At 46.0% G+C, this 27,782-nt stretch overlaps 1 protein-coding gene across 2 annotated transcripts in view; it reads right to left on the reverse strand.

Moving 5' to 3' along the window:
• LOC137424386 (MICOS complex subunit MIC27) overlaps positions 1-23,383 on the reverse strand; it is a 42,988-nt gene extending 19,605 nt beyond the window's left edge. Inside the window, exons 1-5 of one of the 2 annotated variants that reach the window (XM_068111788.2) lie at positions 22,987-23,383; positions 21,511-21,598; positions 21,277-21,399; positions 20,390-20,444; positions 19,481-19,579 (exon numbers count right to left, since the gene is read on the reverse strand). In XM_068111788.2, the coding sequence (XP_067967889.2) occupies positions 19,481-19,579; positions 20,390-20,444; positions 21,277-21,399; positions 21,511-21,570 (337 nt within the window). In that variant the 5' untranslated portion in view covers positions 21,571-21,598; positions 22,987-23,383. Of the gene's footprint in view, positions 1-19,480; positions 19,580-20,389; positions 20,445-21,276; positions 21,400-21,510; positions 21,619-22,986 lie in introns of both variants that reach the window. The other variant, XM_068111789.2, reaches the window with a different exon arrangement.
• Positions 23,384-27,782: the final 4,399 nt, after the last annotated feature.

Here is a 27,782-nt window from a genome sequence, read left to right on the forward strand (position 1 = left end):
GAGGAGGTGGTGTGGGGCTTCCCGCGATATAGGTAACATGCCGCGATATAGGTAACATAACGACAATCCAAGGAGTGTAAACGTATTTTTGTCACGACCGTCCGAGGTAAAAGTCACGGATGGAACGTTTTAAATGATTATATTATTCGTGTGTTTGCGAGGATGCGTACGTTATACGCTGGGTGTTAAGAGCCTTACTCTGGTCTGCAGGCAAATCGGCTCATGAAGTGCACCATGAGGCGATTTGTTTGCCGGTTCGGTAAGGTTCGGTAAGGTCCGTACACATGTACAATCGTGTACACCCGTTTTAAATAAATAAATAAATAATTTTTTTTCAGTTTTCCCGCCATTTCTAAAACTCGTTTGATTAACATATAAATTAATGACAGACAACGCCATCTCATGCCGGTCCAGAATTATTGTGGAAGATGGCGATTGGATGAAAATTGCATACCGACACTCCCTCACTGTCCCTCATTGTCCCTCATTTCCATTTCGGCTACCTGTCTCTTGCCCCCGCTCTTTCTTGCGAAATGAACGTTCTTTGAACAAGTGGAATGATTTAGGAATGTTTAGAGGTCATTGCAATATTAATTACTTGTGATCATTTGTGAAATTTCATGAACAGATATGTGCAATGGATCTAATTTGAGTGAGTATGAGAAAATTTGGTGCAGGATTCGTGGAATGTACAAGGCTGGTACATGTGTTTAGCACTTGAAGACGTACCCCTGAGCTGCCCGCTCAAGGTGTGCGATTAAGGCGGCGGACAAAGAAATTATTATATACAGATATTTTTTCTCAGTCAAATTGGATGGGAAAAATGCACTTTTATATTTTCCCCCATTGCAATGTGCTTATATTTTGGAACGGCTAGGGGGATTTAAATAAAATAAAAATGAGTAAGCTTTTCAGACATGCTTCACGGTTAAATGAAAGACAATAATTAAGCGCTTTGGGGAAGGCAATGGCAAACCACCCAATGTCGTACACGATATTTTCAGCACGATCATGGATTTGAGAATGCATGTAACTTGCAGTGTTGAACAAATTAATACAGAGAGAAAGAGATAGACAGGGAGAGAGAAAGACATAGAGAGAGACAGACAGAGAGAGAGATAAACAGAGAGACAGACAGACAGATAGACAGAGAGAGATAAACAGACAGAGAGACAGAGAGAGAGAGACAGAAAGAAAGAGAGAGAGACATAGAGACAGACAGAGATAAAGATGATATTCAGACAGATAGAGAGAGACAGACAGACAGAGAGAGATAGACAGAGAGAGACAGAAAGCGAGAGAGACAGACAGACAGAGAGAGATAGACAGAGACAGACAGACAGAGAGAGACATAGACAGACAGAGAGATAGACAGACAGAGAGAACCACAGACAGAGAGAGACATAGACAGACAGAGAGATAGACAGACAGAGAGAGAGATAACAGAGAGAGAGAGACAGACAGAGAGACAGACAGAGAGAGACATAGACAGACAGAGAGATACAGACAGAGAGAGAGACAGACAGAGAGAACCACAGACAGAGAGAGAGAGATAGACAGACAGAGAGAGAGATAGACAGACAGAGAGAGACAGACAGAGAGAGAGACAGACAGAGAGAGAGACAGACAGACAGAGAGACAGACGGAGAGAGAGACAGACAGAGAGAGAGACAGACAGAGAGAGAGACAGACAGAGAGAGAGACAGACAGAGAGAGAGACAGACAGAGAGAGACATAGACAGACAGAAAGAGAGACAGACAGAGAGAGAACATTTTTGGGAACGTTTTGGGAACATTCAAATGTTGGGTTTTGCTAACGTTTCCACAACGTCGCCACAACGTTTCACTTTCGTTGTTGCAACATTTTGCTCCAACGTTTTGGGAACATTCAAATGTCGGGTTTTACTGATGTTTCCACAACGTCGCCACAACGTTTCACTTTCGTTGTTGCAACGTTTTGCTCCAACGTTTTGGGAACATTCAAATGTTGGGTTTTGCTGACGTTTCCACAATGTCGCTACAACGTTTCACTTTCGTTGTTGCAACGTTTTGCTCCAACGTTTTGGGGACACTCAAATGTTAAGTAAATCGGATAAGAATTCACGAGTTATTTAATTATTAGCGATTAATGAAGTACTTATTTAATTAATTACATTTCTTATTACATTACAGTAATTACATTACAGTAATTACCTGAGGTAATTACAGTTCCGGTAATTACAGTAATTACAGTAATCATTACAGTAATTACAGTAATCTTATTACAGTAATTACATTACATTAACTCAGGCACCTTTTGAGTAAGGAAGCTGATATTTGGACATGACACTGACCAAGTGATGTGGCTGTCAAGGAAAATTTTGATTTATTGATTAATCATTTAATAAATTAACTCGTTGATTTATAAATGACTTATTTAATTAAAATTCCTCAGAGATACATCTTCGGATGAAATACTTGCAGATTGGTTATGCTATGAGCCAATTGATTAAGGAAAATATTTTGTGATGGCCATATTGGAGTTCGTGGCAACTCAGTTAGTGCCACTGCACCTTTAAAATGCATCCCTGCGTTCATTTTTCGATCGATTGAGTTGAAATTTTGAACAATCGGATCTGGACTGTCGTTGTTAACGACTCTAGCACGCACCCGTCCAATCAGGATGGAGCGGTATGGTCCCCGGATCATCACTGCCCGCAGTTTTAATTAGTTTTACTTTTTCTCTTGGTCATATAATTTTGAAGACATGCATGTCATGATATAGGAAATGTTTGTTCTGTTGAACGGAAGAAATGTTGTTTATTTGTGTGGATGTGTATTTTTGTGTATTTTGGATATATTTTCACGACTAATTCCAGTTAACATCCTGCAAAATTTGCTCGTTTTTCTGGCCGAGTTGAAATTGCGTTGAGTTCCTATGGCATGCGCCATTAAAAGCGCTGTGTAATGGTTGAGCTCCCTTTATTTCGTTTTGGTCACGCGGATGAGCAGACAAAGTGACGAATGCTGCGGCTGGAGCAGTAGAAGCGATGTTTCTTTTTTTAATTGAAATGATGTAATTTAATTAAACGTGGTAGGTGGGCAACACCACAAAGCATACCTCTTTTAAGGTGTGTATAAACCCATGAACATTTCAGCAATCAATACGATGCTGAAATGGTGTAATTTAATTAAACGTGGTAGGTGGGCAACACCACAAAGCATACCTCTTTTAAGGTGTGTATAAACCCATGAACATTTCAGCAATCAATACGATGCTGAAATGGTGTAATTTAATTAAACATGGTAGGTGGGCAACACCACAAAGCATACCTCTTTTAAGGTGTGTATAAACCCATGAACATTTCAGCAATCAATACGATGCTGAAATGGTGTAATTTATGGTCGACCTTGGTTTTGTTTGGGTTTTGTTGTTTATTTTTGTGGGTGTGTATCTTTGTGTATTTTGTATATATTTTCACGGCTAATTCCAGTTAACATCCTGCAAAATTTGCTCGTTTTTCTGGCCGAGTCGAAATTGCGTTGAGTTCCTATGGCATGCGCCATTAAAAGCGCTGTGTAATGCTTGAGCTCCCTTTATTTCGTTTTGGTCACGCGGATGAGCGGACAAAATGACGAATGCTGCGGCTGGAGCAGTAGAAGCGATTTTTAAATTGTTCAATGATTATTCGATATTGTTATGACTTATTGTCAATAGGTATACTAAGTGGTCAGGAGGTAGCCTGTTGCTATGTACAGTTTTATTCTATTGTTGATTATACCACATAGCTGTGGTGATAAAGGAAATGTTCGTTTTTAAATAGATGATTATGATAGGACCGTGATTATAAAATCATCATGATGATTATTATGAATGATATCATAGGGTTCAAATGCAGAATGATTGCACGAACTTGGAAAAGAACTTTCAAGCCCTATGGGATAAATTGGGTATTACAAGCGATGGAGTTTCAAAATTTAGCATGATTGAAGGAATTTTACAGTCTTATTTCAGGAGTTTTACGAAATTTATATTGCCAAGAGATTTTGGGTACTATTAAAAGAAAAATGATGAGATATTTTTCCCAATGAACTTTAATATCTGCCATCCATTTTGGCTGTCTCACGAATGAAGGATGAGTTGCCTTTAGTGGTTGCAAAGAAAATTTGTGGAGACCAGGCAAAATGGGGAAATATGTCAGATATGACCCTAGGACAGAACGGTGATTCATCAATTGACATGAGGTATGAACCAGAGGTGACGACCGATGAGCTTCGATCTCAGTCAATGGATGGACCTGTCCTGACATCATTGGGGAAAGGGCTTATGCAAGGAGTCATCCAAAATGATTAATTTGATTTATTGATGAATATTGATGAATTAATTGAAATTGAATAATTGATTGAATTGTTGATTGATTAAATCTAATTGATTGAATTTAATTGAATAAATTTAACTGGATAAATTGAATTGAATAAATTGAATTGAATATATTGATCGTTTGATTGATGAAAATGCGGTCTCAAGAAAGAAGCTTTGATATCTTTGTGAGATATTATCAATGTGAAGACAACCTTGGAAAATTGAGCAAGGTGGTGAGTTTATATATAGATATATATGTGCGGTTACCATTGTGTGATTTCCCCTTCAACAGAGCGGACACCTGAGAATTCACCCATTTCATACTGACCCTTTGACTCATCTGCAAATACTGATCTGTGAGATTGGATTGTGCAAAAGCCACAGGTGAGAGAAATTCTCTGGAAATCACCATTTGAACAGGTGGAGAGATCCTTCCTGGAGGTACGAGTGAAGCTTGAGAGGAACAAGCTACAACACATCCAACGCTACTTTGATAAAAGGCAGAATGGGAAATGGAGCCTGCAAGAATACACAAGGACAACTAGAGATTCCACAAAAAGGTACTTGTACATATCATATGTACGACCGTTATGGTGCCGAAGCAATAAGACAGGTCGAGAATTGGTATTTGTGGACAAAGGGAAATGCTGAGGAGTTTCCAAGAGATGGTACATTTGAGCGAAGTCGATTGGAAAGATTGGGACAAAGATTGAAAGCCAGGGAGAGACAGAATCTAATGGTAGACTGGCTTGCATTCCATCTTTGGGATGGTGAATCCAGACAACGGGAACAGCAAGAACGGATAACGGATCTAGAACTTAAAATAAAAAGGATACAGGATACAGTGGTGGAGACAAATGCACAACTGCCCTCGAAATTAGGAATGAAAGTGACAGTTGTCCCATCCGATTCCCATTTGTCTCCCCAAAAAGGACGGTACAGAGAATTTTTTCGTGTTTCAGGAGATAACGAGAGATTGCAGTGGCAACTCAGGAATGTAGAGATGCAGCCCAGCAATACAAGTGCACAGGTGCACAGACCAGGCAACGACAGAAACCGGTGTTTCAAGTGTGGACAGATGGAACATTGGAAAAGAAGATGTCCGTATACCAACAGGAAGACAAGTTCATAGGGTAAACCAAGATCAAGGGTACCACTGCTTACCGGTACCTCAGAGAACGATTAGGCCTTCATTGCGGCAAATCCCAAATGATGATTGGCCTCAACAGATTAGATTACTGGACAAACATGAATAACTGTCGATGATTCTTGTGTCTGAAAAGGTTTTCGGAGCAAGAATTATTCATTTTTTCTTTTGCTTGTAAGCAAATTAGTAATTAATTGATCACATGCCGAAATTGGATCTTTTATGTTGGGCACAAAATTTTAAATTTACAAAGTTGGAACAATTGCTTTGCAAATTTTTGAAACCAAGTGACAAGAGTCACATGATGATCAGGTGGGAATTTCGGACTAGTGTTCCACATGATTGATAGGTCAGTGGTCGACTGACATGCAAATGGGTGTGTAGTCAAATTTGGATAAATTATGGTGGGAACTGAAAGGGTAATTTCAATGTGACATCATAGGAGTTTTCTAAAAATAAACTTTTTGGTCCATTTGCGTATTAGCATTTATAAAATTGAAGGACAAATTTTATGAAAATGAAATAAAACTGACACCCATCCTGATCTGTAAATAATGCTTCCAACGCAAACAAATATGCATAATGCTTGCGTGTGTGTGTGTTTTGTGTATCAATGTTTGTGTTTGTTGTCGTTGTTTTGTGTATCAATTTTACAAGATTGTTGACACCGACAGTGGGCCTTGTCTGAAAATAGATAGTTCCATGTGGATGGGATCGAATATCGAGAGAATTCGTAAAATAAAATAGAAATATAATTTGATTATGAAAATTATCACTTTTGTCAAGGGAGATGGAGAATAAAGATTTGATTTGCTGAGTTATGAGCAGCTATTCATTAATAGTAAAAATTGGGAGTAATCTTGGGATTCCATTTTTGATAGAATTTATATGAGAATAACAGCTATTTATGGATATGAGCTTCAAAGAAAAAAAAAAAAAAAAATGTGGGAGTACAAAATTAGTCAAAATTGGGAGAGGTCTTACACTGACGTCCCAGGATACACAATTTACACAGGGTAAACGAATTGATTTATCATAGTGGATTGTTAACAGCAGCCTGAAAATGTCCTGAGAGTGTGCATCCATGTAATCAGAAATCCCAGATTTGTTTTTACAAACAACATTTTGGTAGAGGTCTTGTGTGGACGAGCACTTCCTTGGTAGATAAAAAACGGTACTGCATGCTGGCAGCCATTTTTTGCGGCCAGTTAGGCCAAACAAACAGAGGAAATTGTAGTTAAATACGTAATGTACACATGGCTATTTGTAAAAAAGGAAATTTGTTGAGATGGGAAACATTTTTCGAAGGTTTATTAAAGTGTAACAAGTCAAGTGAATCCACTTGGATTCCGCCCAGGTTGGTACATGGAAATTATGATGTAGCATAATTATCATCTCGGGTCAAGATTTGAAATTATGCCATGGTTTTTGTAAAATTGCTACTAGTATTCACATTATGTACTTTCACCAAAACATACATCATCATAGAAACATACATAGAATTTGGGTCCTCTGGGTCATTTGGGTCCTCTGGGTCATTTGGGTCCTCTGGGTCATTTGGGTCATTTGGGTCCTCTGGGTCCTCTGGGTCATTTGGGTCCTCTGGGTCATTTGGGTCCTCTGGGTCATTTGGGTCCTCTGGGTCATTTGGGTCCTCTGGGTCATTTGGGTCCTCTGGGTCATTTGGGTCCTCTGGGTCATTTGGGTCCTCTGGGTCATTTGGGTCCTCTGGGTCATTTGGGTCCTCTGGGTCCTCTGGGTCCTCTGGGTCCTCTGGGTCCTCTGGGTCCTCTGGGTCATTTGGGTCCTCTGGGTCATTTGGGTCCTCTGGGTCATTTGGGTCATTTGGGTCCTCTGGGTCATTTGGGTCCTCTGGGTCATTTGGGTCCTCTGGGTCATTTGGGTCCTCTGGGTCATTTGGGTCCTCTGGGTCATTTGGGTCCTCTGGGTCATTTGGGTCCTCTGGGTCATTTGGGTCCTCTGGGTCATTTGGGTCCTCTGGGTCATTTGGGTCCTCTGGGTCATTTGGGTCCTCTGGGTCATTTGGGGCCTCTGGGTCATTTGGGGCCTCTGGGTCATTTGGGGCCTCTGGGTCATTTGGGGCCTCTGGGTCATTTGGGGCCTCTGGGTCATTTGGGGCCTCTGGGTCATTTGGGGCCTCTGGGTCATTTGGGGCCTCTGGGTCATTTGGGGCCTCTGGGTCATTTGGGGCCTCTGGGTCATTTGGGGCCTCTGGGTCATTTGGGGCCTCTGGGTCATTTGGGGCCTCTGGGTCATTTGGGGCCTCTGGGTCATTTGGGTCCTCTGGGTCCTCTGGGTCCTCTGGGTCCTCTGGGTCCTCTGGGTCCTCTGGGTCCTCTGGGTCCTCTGGGTCATTTGGGTCCTCTGGGTCATTTGGGTCCTCTGGGTCATTTGGGTCCTCTGGGTCATTTGGGTCCTCTGGGTCATTTGGGTCCTCTGGGTCATTTGGGTCCTCTGGGTCATTTGGGTCCTCTGGGTCATTTGGGTCCTCTGGGTCATTTGGGTCCTCTGGGTCATTTGGGTCCTCTGGGTCATTTGGGTCCTCTGGGTCATTTGGGTCCTCTGGGTCATTTGGGTCCTCTGGGTCCTCTGGGTCCTCTGGGTCATTTGGGTCCTCTGGGTCATTTGGGTCATTTGGGTCATTTGGGTCATTTGGGTCCTCTGGTTCATTTGGGTCCTCTGGGTCATTTGGGTCCTCTGGGTCATTTGGGTCCTCTGGGTCATTTGGGTCCTCTGGGTCATTTGGGTCCTATATTCCTATCCTATAACATATATATCCTATAACCTATCCTATATATATCCTATATCATATAACATATATCCTATATATCCTATAACATAACATATAACAAATATATCCTATATTATGTACTAGCGAGCGGCCGCGTACCAGCCAAAGGGGTAGCCCATGGTTAGCCTAAATATAGATTTGATGACGTCATGTTTACACATCTGAGCGACAGAAACTGGCTACACATCTGAGCGACAGAAACGGAGCTTCACTTTTGGAGAGACAGAAATTCCCAGGCAAACGCTATAACGCACCAGGTTTACAACCTGTGCGTTAATAATATGACATGTGGCAAGGCAAACTATTGGATGGGAAAATTAGATCTGGTTATAAAAAAATTAAAAAAAATTATTGACCCCTTGAAGTTAATTCTTCGAATCATTGTTTCACTGGCATTTGGAGTTCACATTGGAAATAGTTTGGTAGAACTTTGGTTAAAACCTTTGGTTGCGGTATTTTGGAGAAATTGATAAACCATAGGAGATTGATAAGAATAGGAACAAATATGGACCCAAAATAGAAAGTTGGATTCATGCCTCTCATTGCAAGCAAGCACATGGGGCTAAGATGGACGATCCCACAGAAAATGAGGCTGCACCTAGCAGCCCAGCAGAACATTCAGTGGCGGATAAATGATAATCGTGATTTACATTCATTTGAATTACATTTTAACACCCCTTGCATTGATAAACATTACATTTTCAACATGTGATATTCCTACTTGGGATAGTGACATTTATTTGCCTACATGACATACCATTATCTACTGATATTAGCGCAACATGAGGGATAATGTATCACAACTACACTCATGATTAGGGGATTTAGTTCGACCCCGGGAGATAGGGGGATCAGGGTAAGACAAATAATCTGATTTATGTTACATATTAAGGGATTGTCTTTATTTACCTTTTAGGAAGCTTGTTAGTTTGGTATATAATGTTGAATGTCGTCGACATATTGTCGCGTGACTACCCTTGGTGAACACCGTAGGGTAACACGGATGACCGATTGCGAGACTTTACACTCCCGAGGCGAAAACTCAATGGCGGATTCAAGCTCAACACAAAGTTAAACGCGCGGGAGGCCAGACGCAACGAGCTCCACAGCCTTATCTATTAAAATGAAACACCCAGGAAACTGCGTTCAAATATGTACAGAAAATAATATAAGGATTTATTATTGAAAAGTAATAACAGTGAAAAAAACACGCGCCGGTAATACTAATAACTAAATCGGGACGTCCCTACACGACTGATATCAAACACAAAACGAGGGAGATTAATTACGAAAAGAACACGTCACGTCGTTCAAAATGTACGCGGATTCGGGCTTATCTGGTCTTTCGTCGTCTTTGTGGCTGCCGTCCAACACCGCTCCTTTCGGCCCGATCGCACACCTCGCTCCAAGTTCCACGGCCCTCTGCGTCCGCCTCCAAGCGCCACCAGGCCTCGTCGGTCCAACGGCCCACACACACCACGAGCTCCTTTGCTCCAACGGTCCACCGCAGGGCTGCACGAAGCAACCAAAACCAAGTGCCAACTACCAACTGCAACGAGCTGTGGTCACGAATGTTCAACGAACCGTGTCCTGTGCCAACTCCGACGAACTGTGCAACGAACCGTGTCCTGTGCCAACTGCCACGAACTCTGGTACGGAACTGTAACAACGAACTCTGCGACTCAACTCTCTCAACTCTGGACTCCACTCGAACTGCCGAAATGGCGTCCGACCGTCGCCTATATTGGTGGCCGATGACGTCACATTGGCGCGCTCCTCAGCCAATCATAGCCTCCCAACTCGCCCAGGTCACGCCCTCTGCGGCATGCGACTCCTGACATCTCCCGTCCGTGACCCCGCGGTCCTGGTGTAACACGTGCCAGCGAGGTTGGTAGGCCTTTGAGGTGCGCAGGCGAGGTTTGTAGGCCTTGGAGGTGTAAACGGTGGCGGTGTATTGTGGCGGTGTTCTTGGCCTGGTGGTGCCCATTTATTACGAAGTCAATGTCAGGGAAAGGGAATTATTTAATGTTGCACTAAGGACCTAACTAATGTTTATGTGGTTTGCAGTGCCATAAAGGACAAAGGTTTGATTACTAGGTGATACTCACAGGGGCGTTACCTTTAATCCCTCACTATTTAACACTCGAATCTCCAGGTAGATCCACACTCATACATCTTACCCCGACAACCGCCTGAACATCAATAACTTATTACATGTAGAGTCCCTGTCACGACAGCCGAATACCTACCTATTCAGATCTACCTAGCTCTAGATGTTGCATTACCAAATTCATAACACAGCCCCCCCCCTGGAACCGTAGCTCCTGCAAGGTTCACCGCAGGGCTACCATTCCAGCCTTAACACTTACTGTCACACACTTAATTAACCTATGAAATAAATCAGGAAGGGCTGTGGGAAGTGAGTCGGACTACCTACCTACACTTCCTTAACATGCTGAACCCCTTAACCATCATGCAAGTATGTACATCTTCTTCGTTGTTCCTGTGGAGGGAGGAAACAACAACACACAACACTAACTTAACCACAAAACTTAACCATCTTTCCAAAACTCAAAACTCTAACCTTTGTACATACCCCGGTCTACAGACCGCGTCCCCCGGTGGATGCCACAAGACTCAACCTTACCTGCGGGGCCATCCCCAATGCATCCCCCTAAATTTCCTCGGGCCCTGTCCAGATGTTACAGGTGAGTGACACGGCTCGGTGGATTTCGCCCACATTCATGCTACACAGACCCCTTAACCACTCATTCTCATTCCATAGGTCATCAAGGCATTGCAAAAATCAACAAAGCACTTATTCCCAATACACCCCCTGCAGGACCATGGCATTGATGTCATTCACGTGTGTGTGCATTCCTCAACTAGGCAGCGGGGAGGTACCGCACAAAAAGATGGTGGGGGGCACATCAGGCTGTGGTGCCCGCAGTCCCAAAAACAAGTCAACCGACTTACAAGTTCATTGCCCCCCCCCCTTTTACCTCTTGGCCCCATGACAGCCCAACAGCCCCTTTCCGCCGTTACCTCGCCGGTGAGGGTCTCCACACACACCAGGCTCCTTTGCCTCCTGCTTTCGCGCAGCAACACGGGTCACCGGGGGACTTCCTCACCCCGCGGCGCCCAACCAGACCCTCCACCGACGAGCTCCAATTTCCAGTTACCACCGGCTGCCAGGGGTAATTGCCGCAGAGGGGGGCCCGCAGGCATCGCTCCTCAGAGCTTGCTCTGTACCTGCGGACACACACACCTTCCCCACCCACAAGACCCCAAAACACACTTCCTCCCCCACTGCCATTCAATTCTCCACACAACTCAGCACAATTCAGTACAATTCCATAGATGGTGTAAAAGGTGTTACAAGGCTTGCCATGGCCTGCTACATGTGAAATTCCCCCAGTTCACATTTAAACCATCACATCTTCCCAAAAGCACATTTCCAAAAGCACAATTATCACCCCTCATTATCTCCAATAATCATCACACACTCTCCAGGTTCCACTCTCACGACCACATCAAAACACGTAACCACAATACAAAAACATACGCCACCCACAAGACACTGTGGCTCCCATTCCATCCCCTCACCGGCCATGTCATCACTCTCACCCGCCTCCCAACTCCAAATTACATGTCCCCAATTTCCCAAGCAAGTCCTGAAGCCTGGGACAGTACTCCTCAAAACACTCACCTCAAGTGCAGGTAGTTGCAGGTTGGTCAGGTCCAAGAGCGTCATCCACCCTTCACAATCCCAAAATTTCACATTGGGCCTACCAAATACTTCCAAATTTCTCTTTTGTCCCCACTACACTGGCAGGTATGTGGATCCGCATCCAACGGTGATCATCACTACACAACTACCTGTGGCCACGACAGCTCTGCACCTCTACCGTGCAAGGGTCACCGGGACAAGGTGAGCAGTCAAAACGCCAACATGGCCCATGAGTGTCCATAAGGGTGCGACCCACCATCCATCCTTCGGCCCCCCCTGCGAGGAACACAGCTGCAGCAGCCCCAGCTGGCCAATGTGGTGAGCACTTGCTGCCAAAACACACACTACCGCACACACAACCTCGGCCCTGGGGGGCACGGTCGCAGTGCGTGGCATCCCTACAGCCACGTCCCCTGCACCTCCCCATCATCCCCCAGTCCGACTACAGAACTGCAGCCCCCCAGTGCTCACCCACACTTGACCACACCAAGGTCCAGTCAACAGCCATGCTCCACCAGGAGACCCACCCAGAAGACATGGTCCACACACCTCGGACACGCACAGCACCACGTTGACCCTCAGGCTACACAACTACATCCCCATCATCCCGCGTCCCAAATATCAGCACAGTTGCCCCCGCAACCAGTTGAAAGCTGTGTCTTGCTACCCTATTAATTTCATCACAGCCTCCAACACTTTGGTCTACACACCTGGATCAATAATGGCGTCACTATACAGTGTCCACCATGGCATTTCACAATCCACCCTTAAATTTTCATCTAACCCACAGATTACCCATGCCAACCATTTGTCACATTTCACTCACCTCACCAAAGAAGGATGCTTTGCCATACACATGCCAGCCGAGCATGGCCCATATGCTCGGCTCGTCGTTACACATCTCCCGATTCACATCCCCATGGCTCTCTTCCCAACCCGAGAGTCCATAAATCACAACGGAGCATCTGTGGAAGGTCGCTCACACCATCACGTTCCACAGATGCCCCAATGGTTGTCCGGCAGGCTATCTCCATCCCTGTCCATTCGGTTTGACCCGCGTCCATAGACCAACCACCATGCCAGGTCACCACATGCTGGTTGTCCCAGAGTCCCTGGAGGAGAGTGCCAGGCCGCATGCCCGGGTGGTCACCACATCAGTCCCAAGTTGGCCGTCCGCAGTGCCACCACCAAAGCGCGACCCACAACACCTCCCCCTAGTGGTCCTCAATATTTGCCATCCCAGGCTTGAGAAACCACCTCGGACCTCCCTGGAGGTCTTAACCCCCACCAGGGTCCGGTGACCCTGCCGGCCCGAGCCACCAGCTCGGACGGCGCCCCGACGGACAAGGGACGCCACACTCCACCAGACCCCCCGTGGGACCCAGGTCGTACCTCGACACCCAAGGCTGGACCCCACGTCCAGATCTCGCCATCACAGCCCCCCAGCTGGCCGGCATACCCAAATTTTGAAAGGGGCAACTTTTGCCCGAGGCCATCACCCATGACCTCTCCATGTCCAAATCCCGCAGCCCGGGGACCAATCCAAACCATGGCTGCTCCAAATCAATTTCCCATTGTAATTTTATTTTACAAATTTTTATTTTACAAATTTTCATTCCCACTGCCAAACCGCAGCTGCAGGGAACAACCTCTACCACCGGTTGTTCTGCCCCTCCCTGCAGTTGATCCAAATTCCCTACAGGGACCAAATCTCCAGAAGCTCTATCTCCCGATCCTCCAAGATCCAAATCCAGCCCGGAGCCAACACACTCCCCCAACTGGTTGTCCAATTTTGGAGCCTCTGTTTCCAAATAGCAGTGTACAGTGAGCGTCCCCTCGGTCATTCCAACCACCTCCTCGAACCAACTCACCTCTTCCCCCAGACTCCTTTGGGCCTGAACAAGCTCTACCTCCATGGGACTGTCACAGGTCTCCAGCCGCTGGATCAACTCATCCTCATCATTAGAAATCATTCCTGGCCCCGCCAGGCTTTGATCAATATCCCCAATAAATACCCGGTCCGGCTCTATCGCATGGACCCCCAAAAACTCTACCCCCTCTTGCTCCGCACCACCGCCCTGGTGCTGCACAATTCCAAATTCATCCCCCGGTTGGGGTGTTGTGACATCCACACGGTCCCGATAAACAACCAGGCCAGAATGTGGGAAACATTCCCCATTACAACTCTCACATTCCAAATTTCCTTCCCCGCTCACCTGTGGACACTCCACGTTTACCTGCAGGCCTTCCCCATCTACCTGTACACATTCCCCATCCACCTGTGGACATTCCCCGTCCACCTCTGCACCTGCAGTCTCCCCATTTACTTCAATTGCCATTCCCTGTGCAATTCCCAATTTTGCCATTCCCGGTGCAATTCCCTGCTCGTGAGCAACATGCACATCTGCATGGGCCGTACTCTCTCCTGTTCCCAATCTAGCTTCCCCCCGTTCCGATTCAATTTTTGCCACCTTTGGCTTCTCCTGTGCCCCCATTTTATTTTCCATCCCTTCAATTTGTTCCTCCAATCGATCACTCATTCCCTTCATTCCTTCCCTCCATTCCTTCCCCTGTGACTTCATTTGTTCATTCAATTCCCGACTGGCTCGCTCTCTCTGTGCGTACATGTCTCCCATCTGCTTTCCCAATCGCTCACTGTTCTTTTCCATCCCTTCAATTTGTTCCTCCAATCGATCACTCATTCCCTTCATTCCTTCCCTCCATTCCTTCCCCTGTGACTCCATTTTTCGAAGCAATTGACCCAACATCTGGTCGGTTGTCGGGGCCGTTCCTACTACTCCCGACTCCCCGGTGGGGGAGGGGGATAAGTTGGTGCTCGGGACGAGGGAGGTTCCAAGGCTCACCTCTGCATCTAATTCCCCTATTTCCGGCTCACTCCCGACGCTGACGGAGGCCTCGCTGCGTACTTCCATCTCATCAATTTCCGACATCCGCTTTCCGGAAGATTGTTTCCCGCGCGCGTATTTATTTTAATAATTCCTGAAACAATTTAAATTTGACGAAGACACGATATCGCGCTCCGTTTGCCCGATTGATTATTAAATTTCTCCGCCTCGACTATAAAAATTTTGCGTTCGAACGTCGGGCGCAATGTACGCCCGACCGTGTCGATGTCTCCCCGCGGACAAAAAAATTTGTCCGACCGTGTCGATGTCTCGCCGCGGACAAAAAAATTTGTCCGACGGGTTCAAATCCCACTCCTGACACCACTTGTCGCGTGACTACCCTTGGTGAACACCGTAGGGTAACACGGATGACCGATTGTGAGACTTTACACTCCCGAGGCGAAAACTCAATGGCGGATTCAAGCTCAACACAAAGTTAAACGCGCGGGAGGCCAGACGCAACGAGCTCCACAGCCTTATCTATTAAAATGAAACACCCAGGAAACTGCGTTCAAATATGTACAGAAAATAATATAAGGATTTATTATTGAAAAGTAATAACAGTGAAAAAAACACGCGCCGGTAATACTAATAACTAAATCGGGACGTCCCTACACGACTGATATCAAACACAAAACGAGGGAGATTAATTACGAAAAGAACACGTCACGTCGTTCAAAATGTACGCGGATTCGGGCTTATCTGGTCTTTCGTCGTCTTTGTGGCTGCCGTCCAACACCGCTCCTTTCGGCCCGATCGCACACCTCGCTCCAAGTTCCACGGCCCTCTGCGTCCGCCTCCAAGCGCCACCAGGCCTCGTCGGTCCAACGGCCCACACACACCACGAGCTCCTTTGCTCCAACGGTCCACCGCAGGGCTGCACGAAGCAACCAAAACCAAGTGCCAACTACCAACTGCAACGAGCTGTGGTCACGAATGTTCAACGAACCGTGTCCTGTGCCAACTCCGACGAACTGTGCAACGAACCGTGTCCTGTGCCAACTGCCACGAACTCTGGTACGGAACTGTAACAACGAACTCTGCGACTCAACTCTCTCAACTCTGGACTCCACTCGAACTGCCGAAATGGCGTCCGACCGTCGCCTATATTGGTGGCCGATGACGTCACATTGGCGCGCTCCTCAGCCAATCATAGCCTCCCAACTCGCCCAGGTCACGCCCTCTGCGGCATGCGACTCCTGACATCTCCCGTCCGTGACCCCGCGGTCCTGGTGTAACACGTGCCAGCGAGGTTGGTAGGCCTTTGAGGTGCGCAGGCGAGGTTTGTAGGCCTTGGAGGTGTAAACGGTGGCGGTGTATTGTGGCGGTGTTCTTGGCCTGGTGGTGCCCATTTATTACGAAGTCAATGTCAGGGAAAGGGAATTATTTAATGTTGCACTAAGGACCTAACTAATGTTTATGTGGTTTGCAGTGCCATAAAGGACAAAGGTTTGATTACTAGGTGATACTCACAGGGGCGTTACCTTTAATCCCTCACTATTTAACACTCGAATCTCCAGGTAGATCCACACTCATACATCTTACCCCGACAACCGCCTGAACATCAATAACTTATTACATGTAGAGTCCCTGTCACGACAGCCGAATACCTACCTATTCAGATCTACCTAGCTCTAGATGTTGCATTACCAAATTCATAACAATATAATTATGTCATAGGTATGAATATATACAAGGAGTAGCAGACTTGTTTGTGGGTTTAGTAGTTATATTGGCAATTGTTTTAGTGGTGGCTTGCTTGAAAGCCTTAGTGACGGTGTGTTTGAATAAGGTAACCAACAACACGATGATAACGCATGAAGTGACAAATGAGGAAAGAAATGTGGAACCACAAGAGGAAGACTTTTATGGCGACATAAATACTGAGATTAAAAGATTAAATCAAGTGATGTTGCAAATGAATACAGTAGAATTAAGATAATGACATAACGAAATGTTTTGTGTTGTGTCAATTACAAGATCAGTGAACTCATATCACCACAAGTGACACACTGTTAGTAAAAAAAAAAGAAAAAAAAAAAGAAGGAAAAGGAAAAGTGGGGAGGAATTATGGTAATAATACATTATGCTTAATTTGTTGGTTTGGGAAAATTTTTGGTGGGAATTAGATATTCCTGTTTGTGATTGTAATCATATACAATTTATTTTCTTAGAGTAGTGCTAAAATACCTGCACGAGTTAATTTTGAACTATATTAACCTGAAAGCAATTGTGGATGCTATTCTTAGTTTAGTAGTCAAATACATACCTGATTGAATATTACTTGTGTGACGCATATAAATGAATATAACTTTTTGAATGTTGTAAGGGAAAACAACAAATTGTTGAATGTGAAACTGTCGGAAGATATACATAATTATGCTGATTTCATGGTAAGATGTACCCTATCTGATTCAGTGTGTGTGGAAAGCAGATTCAGATGTGACTGAGCATAAGGATAAGACGAGATCACATTTGAAGGGGGTGCTAACGGAATTGGGAAGAAGTTCGAGAAAGAAAATTTGTGGCTAAAAAATGAAGTTAATCGTGGCATACACCCTCTTTCTCAAAGAATGATGAAGACATTCTCCCGTGTAACTTGGAGATGGATGCTTACCTTCACCAAGGAAATTTATGTGACCATTTGCCTGGATCACACTGCAACATATGAAAGAAAGGCGATCACTTACTCTTGTTCGAAGGCTTCGAACATTCATCACATCAGAAGTTGCAGGACAACGACATTTTACCTGCAACCTCTGTGAAATGCGGGGACATATGTTATTACTTCACCAACGTCCGGGGAACCAGCATGGAGCTGCAAAAAACGGCTGTGCCCTTGTCACAACAGCTGTGCACGATTCTGCTGGTTGCTCCTGGTATGGACCATGAATGACCTGAACACCATGGTCCCAACATCATTGTGGATGCATCCGGCATCCCTGTTCCACATCTTGCTGGCCAATCAACATTACACCAACACTTGCTGCCCACTCATAATGAGGGAGGAGGCAAGTCGACTACAACTGGGCGAAGGCCTTGTTCAAGGAATCATTATGGTTCACAGCAAGAGTGGCAAGAATGCTACATGGAGAGCAGGGTCAGTCTATGACTCCGCACCGTTACCACAACAGCGAAATCCTACACGAAGTAGTGCAGGTGTTTATAAAGACAGAAGAAAATGTTTCATACCTGAATTCAAACACAAGTGATCAGCCCTTCCTTTCAAACAAAGAATCAACATTTGTTTGGAGGGAAACGTTTTTGCCAGATGTTGCAGATGCTTTAAAAACTTGAAAATGGTGAAGCAAAATTGTTGTATCTTGGTGATGGTGAAGTGTTTTTTACAAAGATATTTGTGATGCAAATGAAATAGATTGAATTAACAATATGGAAGGAGTCAATGACCAACGAAATGTTTTGTGATCAGATTCTTGCAGGATGACGGTGTATGCCTAAGGAAATTGTATTGATGTTTACTTGTAGTGATTGATTGAGTACTTGTATTGATGTTTACTTGTAGTGATTGATTGTTTACTTATATTGATGTTTAGATTAATGGTTAATATAAACAAAAACAAAAAGATGAGGGAATTGTGGAAGTGTAACTCAGTGTAACTCATTGGTTGGAACTGGTAACGAACCAAGGTACGAGCAGGTGGTCGTAAGAATGTCAGGAATGCATCTCGCCCTGTCGAAGCTGGGAGTCCTGTTGTGTAGCTTTAGCACGGCCCCGGGCTAACACACATTCCCAAGCCTTCACTATTGACTTGGGACATCGGGATGCAAAGAGGGTGAAGGAACTCCCCAGCAGGGGGGCGAGCATGCATGACCTCGGGGCATTTGCGGAGAAGGGATTAGCGCGACAAGGCCCATATAAACCAGAGCAAACTATGAGTCAGGATCACTTGCCATCAGAAGCCCTGCCTGATGGAATGAACGAGTACGGCGCTACGGAGAAACATCGGCTGAGAAAGAGGGACTATGCGGATAGAGTTATCTGGTCCATTGAGTTAACAGTAGTTATTAGTATTTGAATGAAGTGAACAACTAGTTAATAAAGTCATGACCTTTTGTAAAACCTGTTTCCGATTATTGGAGTCTTGAGTCCCAAACCACTTCCACGACAATGGGGTTGGGAGGGAGTGAGCAAAAATGGGACAGAATTGGGCGAGGGAGGTTAAGGCTTCAAGGGAGAGGAGGGTTGAGGAGGGTTGAGGAGGGTTGAGGAGTTGTGGTTGGGAGTTGGGCAGTGGGGAGGGGGTTTGAAGGCGTTAAGTGAGGTGGGGAGTGATATATTAGGGTTGGGAGGGGGAGAGCAAAGATGGGACAGACTTGAGATGAGGAGGGTGAGGCTTTGGGGAATGCCAGCGGAACCACTGTGGAAGTGGAAATGTGTTCATGAGCACAAATATGACTATTTGGGTGGAGGTGAGTGAGGGGAGGGGGGAGAGGAAGGGGTGACAGGGGTTCCACTCCTTAACATAATGATAATGGAAGGACAGGATAAGATCATTGACAATTGACGTGGCTAAAGACATACCACGCGAGGCCAGTACAGCTCCTGTGAGGCCAGCACCAGCGATGAGGCCCAATCGTGGATACAGTGTCGGTGGGGGAGAAGAAAGTACTGTGTACGCCTCTGAAAATAACAGGTCACATTATAATTAGCAAGACTCCATGTACACCAATTGCTAAGACGTCAAGACTGTGATATCATGTTGATGAGCATGAAGTGACCGGAGCAAAGGCCGAAGTTAACAATCTCTAAAAGCTGAACATACTTCATAGCAAAGGCGTTGTATAGTTACCCCATGAATGATACAAACTCCACATTCACCCACCCTCACTGCTATTAGCAACATCAGCAAAACCTGAATACAGTTTTATTATAGTTTGTAAAAATTAAACACACCCCATGACTACTGCTGTTGCTGCTTCCTGATGCTATCCTACCTTGAGGAGTCAGCCACCATAGAAGAAGTTTTAGGGCAAATCAAAAAAAAAAAAAAATAATAATAATAATAATAATTGGCTGGCCAAGCCTTACGTTTGACTGCAGCCAATGTGGGCAGGAATGTGTATTTTTTTTCTTTTCTTTTTTTCCAAGGTGCATGAACTCGCCGACTCTTCACGAAAGACGCTGCCGAGCTAAGGCTAGCCTTCATATCTACCTTATGCGAGCAGACAGGGCATCCAGCAACAGGCACAACAGAGGTACTGCTCACTTTATGATGAAACACAGCTCGCTAAACACCAATCTGACAATTTAAGTTCAGGACCATTAACAACTCCGGCCGGACTAGAAAGCTCAAAGGTTAGCATAATACCTCTGCACAATTCCTGTCGGACAAAGCACATCCAATGACAAAGACAAGCAACCAGAATAATAAACATGAAGAACACAATGAAATAACTTTAAAATTAAAACAAAGGAAAGGTTAAACGTTACCTTGCACAAAATCTAAACTGTGTTCAACACTTGTGGAAGCCAAAGAAAAAGCTTTCTGTGGAGACATTGGCAAAAACAAACAACACCTTGGCAAAATAGAGTTAAACTTTTTCCATGTCCTACAAATTCCAAATTCCTCTGCACACTAAACCCCCTTTATCAGTTTTCACTTTCTTCACTGTCACCTGTCCATCACACACACAAGCTCCCCCACACCACCAGATTATACGCCTCATCTTAACCGAGGTTTGTCTCCCTCAACATCCTCATTTTATTCCCCGAACACCTCAGCCTCGCGACTACCCCTTTATATGTTGAGGCAAGTTCAACTCTGTGCTAATATACATCCAACATTCCCTAATGAAGTCCATCCTCTCGCCCTCGACCTTCCCATTGTCTCCATGCTCGCCCTCAATCAAATGCCGCCCCGTTTCGAAACGCCCCGTGGTCTCGAACTGCGCCTTCGACCTTCGCGCCCTCGACCGTCTCGACCTCCGCGCCCTCGAACTGCGCCCTCGACCATTGCGTCACCTCGAACTGCGCCTTCGACCTTCGCGCTCTCGACCGTCTCGATCTGCGCCCTCGAACCGCGCCCTCGACCATTGCGTCACCTCGAACTGCGCCTTCGACCTTCGCGCTCTCGACCGTCTCGATCTGCGCCCTCGACCTTTGCGTCGTCTCGAACTGCGCCTTCGACCTCCGCGCCCTCAGCCGTCTCGATCTGCGCCCTCGACCGTCTCGACCTCCACGCCCTTGACCGTCTCAATCCGCCTCAATCAATTGCAACCCCATCGTACAATTCTCACGATCAATTGTAACTTTTTTAGCCATGACAGATACTAAAGAAGCAATGTTTGGTCATAGCTGCAGAAGGCTTGTCGAGTTACCAGTAGCCAAACGCAATATGGTGCAATGGTGACACGAACTGCACCAATTCCTTGCTCCAACATCCCAGGGGTTGGTGGCTGTGCCTTGCGGCTTTGTTGATACGGTTTTGTATATATAGGGAGCTGAAAAAAAAAAAAGAAAAAAAAAGAAGGATAAAACATCAATGTTCTCTGTTATGCTCCACCAATCCCACGCCTTCATCAAATCAGTAGGACCAATAAAATAATGCTTACTTGCTCCAGGAGGATCCTATCCAATCCAGCACAATGGTCCGCTGCATGGAGTATCTTCATGATTGAAGTGGTGGAACAGTTCGGTCGCCTAATTGAACACACACAGGTCTAAGACCCAGGGATCGCTCTTATTACACACACCTGTCTTAAACCCAGAGACTACCCACATGCGCACACAATGGTCTATGACCCGGGAATCGCCTTTATTACACACACCGGTCTAATGACCAATGGATCGCCATTATTAAAAACATTGGTCTACGACCCGGGAATCGCCCGTATTACACACACCGGTCTATGACCCTGGGAGCATGCATGGGTGTGTGTAGACCTTGAACCACCTTTAGAGGCCATTTTTCCCCACAGAGCAGGGGTTGGCCTTTTTTGGGGCACCTTGGTCCCCTTTTTGAGGCAATGTTTTATGGCCAGATGCCCTTCCTTCCGCCAACCCTGTTAGTCGCCCCTTGCGACACACAGGGAATGACCAGTGAACTGGTGCTCAATTTGCCGACCTCGGAAGGATTACAGGCTGAGTCAACCTCATGGCGTTAATTCAGCGATCGACCAGGATTCGAACCCAGGATCCTAGGATCCCAAGCTGGCACCCTAGCCGCTAGCCCAACACCAGGCTTGTGTGTAGACTTTGAGATGTCCATTATTACACACAACAGTCTATGACCCATGGATCACCATTATTACACACACCAGTCTATGACCCATGGATCACCATTATTACACACACCAGTCTATGACCCATGGATCACCATTATTACACACACCAGTCTATGACCCATGGATCACCATTATTACACACCCCAGTCTATGCCATAGCTATATATTACATACACATGGGACATGGGTGTGTATACCCCTTGCGATTGCCATTATTACACACACCGGTCTATGACCCATGAATCACCATTATGACACACACCGGTCTATGACCCATGGATCACCATTATTACACACACCGGTCTATGACCCATGGATCAGTCTATGCCATAGCTATATATTACATACACATGGGACATGGGTGTGTATACCCCTTGCGATTGCCATTATTACATACAGATACACCGGTTTATGACATATCTATATATTACATACGCACGGGTGTGTATAAACGTTGCGATCTCCCAAATTAACGTAAAGATTGAAAAGCCGAACAATTCAACACAAACAGAGCTGTTTCTTCTTCACATCGACGTACACGTGCATTTATACATACATGACCTTTGTTACAATAGTTTAAAGATGGCGAATATAAATTATATTTATAATCTTCGAACTCTACCAAGCCCAAGGTGCATGCCCTTCATTTATCGTATTTAACACAATAGCTACTTGATAACAAGAGAACGTCATGACACGGAATGATGATTACTTTGTTTAATACTTAGTTCATCAATCAAAATCACCCAAAACAGCTTTTCCAATACAATACGGCATTTAAAACCAAATTAACAAATCACGCACAACGAACGTCCTTGTCGATGCAGCTGCAGATTCAAACTGGCCGTACGTCTTCTTCTTCTTCTTCTTCTTCCTCCTCACGGAATCAAAGTTCATACTAATCTCGGTGCTGAACTGCATTTGGCTTTTCACACAATATATTCATCCTTATTTTTAGTGTGTACTTCGAAACAGCAGCATATATTATTGCCATCTGCAAAGTTTACGCGCCATGTAATTTATATCAAAATAGTTATAAAAATACAACCTCCGCAATTTAGCTTATACACCGCTTAATCCGAACTTTAATTTAAACACGTAAAGCGGAAGAGCAATTTTACGCGACAGGTGTTTAAGAAAGACAACGAATGCACAGAAGATCCATCATGAACCACAGCATGGTTGCTTATTAAATTTATTCGAATTGCCTGGGACTTGCAACATCATTAATACCGGTACAGTAATGGCAGTGGTAACCAGAGACTCGAACACTAAGAATAGAATGTATATTTATAATTCGTAAGACGTAGCAGAGAAGAGACGATGGGATGCACAGCGCATTGTTGACATATTATGTTTACACGACCCCCGCCCCCTTTCTCTTCCCCCAAAGCCACCCCACATCGCCCCCTTTCAATTCCCCCAAATCCACCCCACCCGCCCTCTTTCTCTCCCCCCGAAGCCACCCCACCTCGCCCCCTTTCTCTCCCCCCGAAGCCACCCCACCCGCCCTCTTTCTCTCCCCCTAAATCCCACCACTCGCCCCCTTTTCTCTTCTCCCAAAGCCACCCCACCTCGGTCCCTTTCAATTCCCCCAAATCCACCCCACCCGCCCTCTTTCTCCCCCCCAAATCCCACCACCCCGCCCCCTTTTCTCTTCCCCCAAAGCCACCCCACCTCGCCCCCTTTCTCTCCCCCCGAAGCCACCCCACCCGCCCTCTTTCTCTCCCCCTAAATCCCACCACTCGCCCCCTTTTCTCTTCCCCCAAAGCCACCCCACCTCGGTCCCTTTCAATTCCCCCAAATCCACCCCACCCGCCCTCTTTCTCTCCCCCTAAATCCCACCACTCCTCCCCTTTTCTCTTCCCCCAAAGCCACCCCACCTCGCCCCCTTTCAATTTCCCCAAATCTACCCCACCCGCCCTCTTTCTCTCCCCCCAAATCCCACCACCCCGCCCCCTTTTCTCTTCCCCCAAATCCCACCACCCGCCCCCTTTTCTCTTCCCCCAAAGCTACCCCACCTCGGTCCCTTTCAATTCCCCCAAATCCACCCACCCACCCCCTTTTCTCTTCCCCCAAAGCCACCCCACCTCGGTCCCTTTCAATTTCCCCAAATCCACCCCACCCGCCCTCTTTCTCTCTCCCCCAATCCCACCACCCCGCCCCATTTTCTTTTTCCCCAAAGCCACCCCACCTCGCCCCCTTTCAATTCCCCCAAATCCACCCCCACCCGCCCTCTTTCTCTCCCCCCAAATCCCACCACCCCACCCCCTTTAATCTTCCCCCAAATCCCCCGCCTCGCCCCCTTTCTTTCCCCCCAAATGTTTCCCGTAGCAGATCTCCAGCTCCCCCTTACGTGCAGGCCCTGCTCTTCCTTCCTTTCCACCACCAATCTTCCATCATCACATGCTCAATATTTAATTTAAGGTTCATATGTTAATGGAGTTGTGCTGGTGGGTCAACGGTCGTATGATTATTGATTAGATATCCTGAAATAAATGGATCAGAATTCACGTAAGTTGTAAATTAGCAAGATTTTACAATTTACAAAAATTTGACAACTTGCAAGAAGCAAGTTGCAAACCCCAGCCTTTCCTTGAAGCCCGACGTTGATGTTGGTCCATATAGCAAACCCCAGCCTTTCCTTGAAGCCCGACGTTGATGTTGGTCCATATAGCAAACCCCAGCCTTTCCTTGAAGCCGGACGTTGATGTTGGTCCATATAGCAAACCCCAGCCTTCCTTGATGCCGGACGTTGATGTTGGTCCATATAGCAAACCCCAGCCTTTCCTTGATGCCCGGCGTTGATGTTGGTCCATACAGCAAACCCCAGCCTTCCTTGATGCCCGGCGTTGATGTTGGTCCATATAGCAAACCCCAGCCTTTCCTTGATGCCCGGCGTTGATGTTGGTCCATACAGCAAACCCCAGCCTTTCCTTGAAGCCCGACGTTGATGTTGGTCCATATAGCAAACCCCAGCCTTCCTTGATGCCGGACGTTGATGTTGGTCCATATAGCAAACCCCAGCCTTTCCTTGATGCCCGACATTGATGTTGGTCCATACAGCAAACCCCAGCCTTCCTTGATGCCGGACGTTGATGTTGGTCCATGCAGCAAACCCCAGCCTTTCATTGAAGTCCGACATTGATGTTGGTCCATATAGCAAACCCCAGCCTTCATTGATGCCGGACGTTGATGTTGGTCCATATAGCAAACCCCAGCCTTTCCTTGATGCCCTACATTGATGTTGGTCCATACAGCAAACCCCAGCCTTTCCTTGAAGCCCGACATTGATGTTGGTCCATATAGCAAACCCCAGCCTTCCTTGATGTATGTCACTCGCAATGGGACCCAACGACTTGTGGGCTTTTTAGCGGCAAATTGCGAGGACACCAAGTCACCTGGCTTCCCTGCGGAATTTAAGCACTCTCTATCGCTATGGCTACCAAAGACTTTGGACCAGAGTTTTCGGCTAGTCCCTGCGTCTCAACCTTTTTGTCAACGGTCAGCCAGCCGTTACCAGGCCTCGATCCGCCATCTTGCAGTCTCTGCTGATGCACCATCACATTTCACCAGTCGGAACGCCCTTCATTGTGACAATCCCCACTGCCAAATTTGCTCATTTGTAGAACGGACAGAAAACTGCATCATACAGTATGTGTTACGTATTACCTCCCCAAACCCCGGCTACGGTGCACCTCAGAGTCTAGAGAGGGAATGCGGCAGAAAGATTTGTTATTTTGAGTGTTCTAATAAACCATGGTAAAACCACACCAATGCAATTGCAGAACAAAACAAGTAATTGTATTAGGAACTCTCACATACACAATAATAACACTATGAAAGAGTGTACAATTAAAATATCACTTGCATCAAATTAACAATACATATGATGGTACCATCATTCCCCAATGCTCTCAAAGCAATGAACTCATGATACGCCAAATGTGAGTGGAATGTAACATTCCCCAAAGTCCGTGCACGGATCCCCACGCTGGTTGGAGGTGAATGTCGTGCAGAACGACAAAACAACAGGCAGGTATTGGCGCGACTGTGGATGAGGAGTTACGAGGTGAGAGGTCGATTTGGGAATTGAGCAGATATGTAAACCAACAGCAATCCACACGATGAGGTCGATATGGGAATCCCAATGACAAAACAAGTTTCACCAAGGGGACAGACTCTTCGACGACAAAATGGCGTATAGGCCTATAATGGAGGCGCTTGCTTTCCCTCCAACAATAGCTCACACTTGGTGATAAAACCTGAGACGCAGATTTAATTGCAATCGCAATATGTGACAATGCCGTGGGCAATCCCTTTCCTGGGAAGCCTCAACTCATTCACGACCAATCTCAAAAAAAGTCCACTCGCAGCCTCGATGTGACTCTATGGCTGTATCTCTCTCATGGCCGTCTCCTCTCTCTCTTCCGGATTGTTTGCCGCGTTTTGTCTTTTTACTCTACAAACATTTATTTTTACCTTTTACACATCTCCATTTCACACAGTCATCTCCATTTCACACAAAAATCTTAACAACAATATTACCTGAAACTAAAAATCCTAACAGTATATAATAACAACACAGGTGGAAGTGACGGATCCGTAACATACTTCATTTCTCCATCCACGACGACATCACCAGTCACTCCAAATTTCCGTTTACAAACCGTTCAGCTTGGCTCGCCCTACAGTCTGAGTGCGCAGATTTACGCAGAACACATGCCCATCTCAAACAAGGTACCCAACCATCGCAAAGCTGACCAATATTAAAGATGCGAGAAGGTACTTGAATTCAGCCACCATCGCAAAAGACGGCTTTTTGGTTGTCCGCCATTACGAACCCTTCAATCCTTCCAGGGAACGCATCCGTATTCCTTGCCTCGTCCTGGACGGCCTTGTCACGTCTCTCCACATCAATCTTGATCACACATCTTGCCATCAACTTCAGCAGGTGATGCATTGCCACTTCTTTGCCCTTGACATAGATAGGTCCATCAACCATGTAACTACCAGTTGCCACCACTGTCCTTCGCTGTGAAAAACCACTCCACGTGCCATTCCTCAATCGTCCGATGATCCGCCCGATACAATAATTGGTGTGACTTTTGCAGCAGACATCCTAAAGCATGAGTGTCAACTGATCCTGGTCTTGTGTGAGTGCATCACTTCCTACAGCCATTCCACTCTCATTTATAACGAACACCATGACACTCTGCGTGACGGCCTGCTCCGATTCATCATTGAACTTCATTCGATGGATGGGCCTCCGGCTGTCATCCAGACTGATCAAGCCTCCACATTCAAGGCTCTCAGTAATGACAAGCTCCTACAAGATCACCGCATCTCCTTCAAACATGGTCACGCAAAAAAACCCTGTCGCTGAGAAAGCCATTCGGGAAATGGAAGCTCAATTACTACACCAAGACCCATTAGGAGGTCCAGTTTCTCCTTGCCAGCTTTCCATGGCTACTGCCCGATTAAACTTGTGTATCATATTTCGCGGGTTGTCTGCGTAGGAAATGTGGACTCAACGTGACCAGTTCACCAAGCACCAGAATCAGATCTTGGATCAGAACCTTATCCGAGACCAGCATGCC

The sequence above is a fragment of the Myxine glutinosa genome, chromosome 4, assembly GCF_964187855.1.
Source record: "Myxine glutinosa chromosome 4, kmMyxGlut1.1, whole genome shotgun sequence".
NCBI classification, from domain to species: Eukaryota; Metazoa; Chordata; class Myxini; order Myxiniformes; family Myxinidae; genus Myxine; species Myxine glutinosa.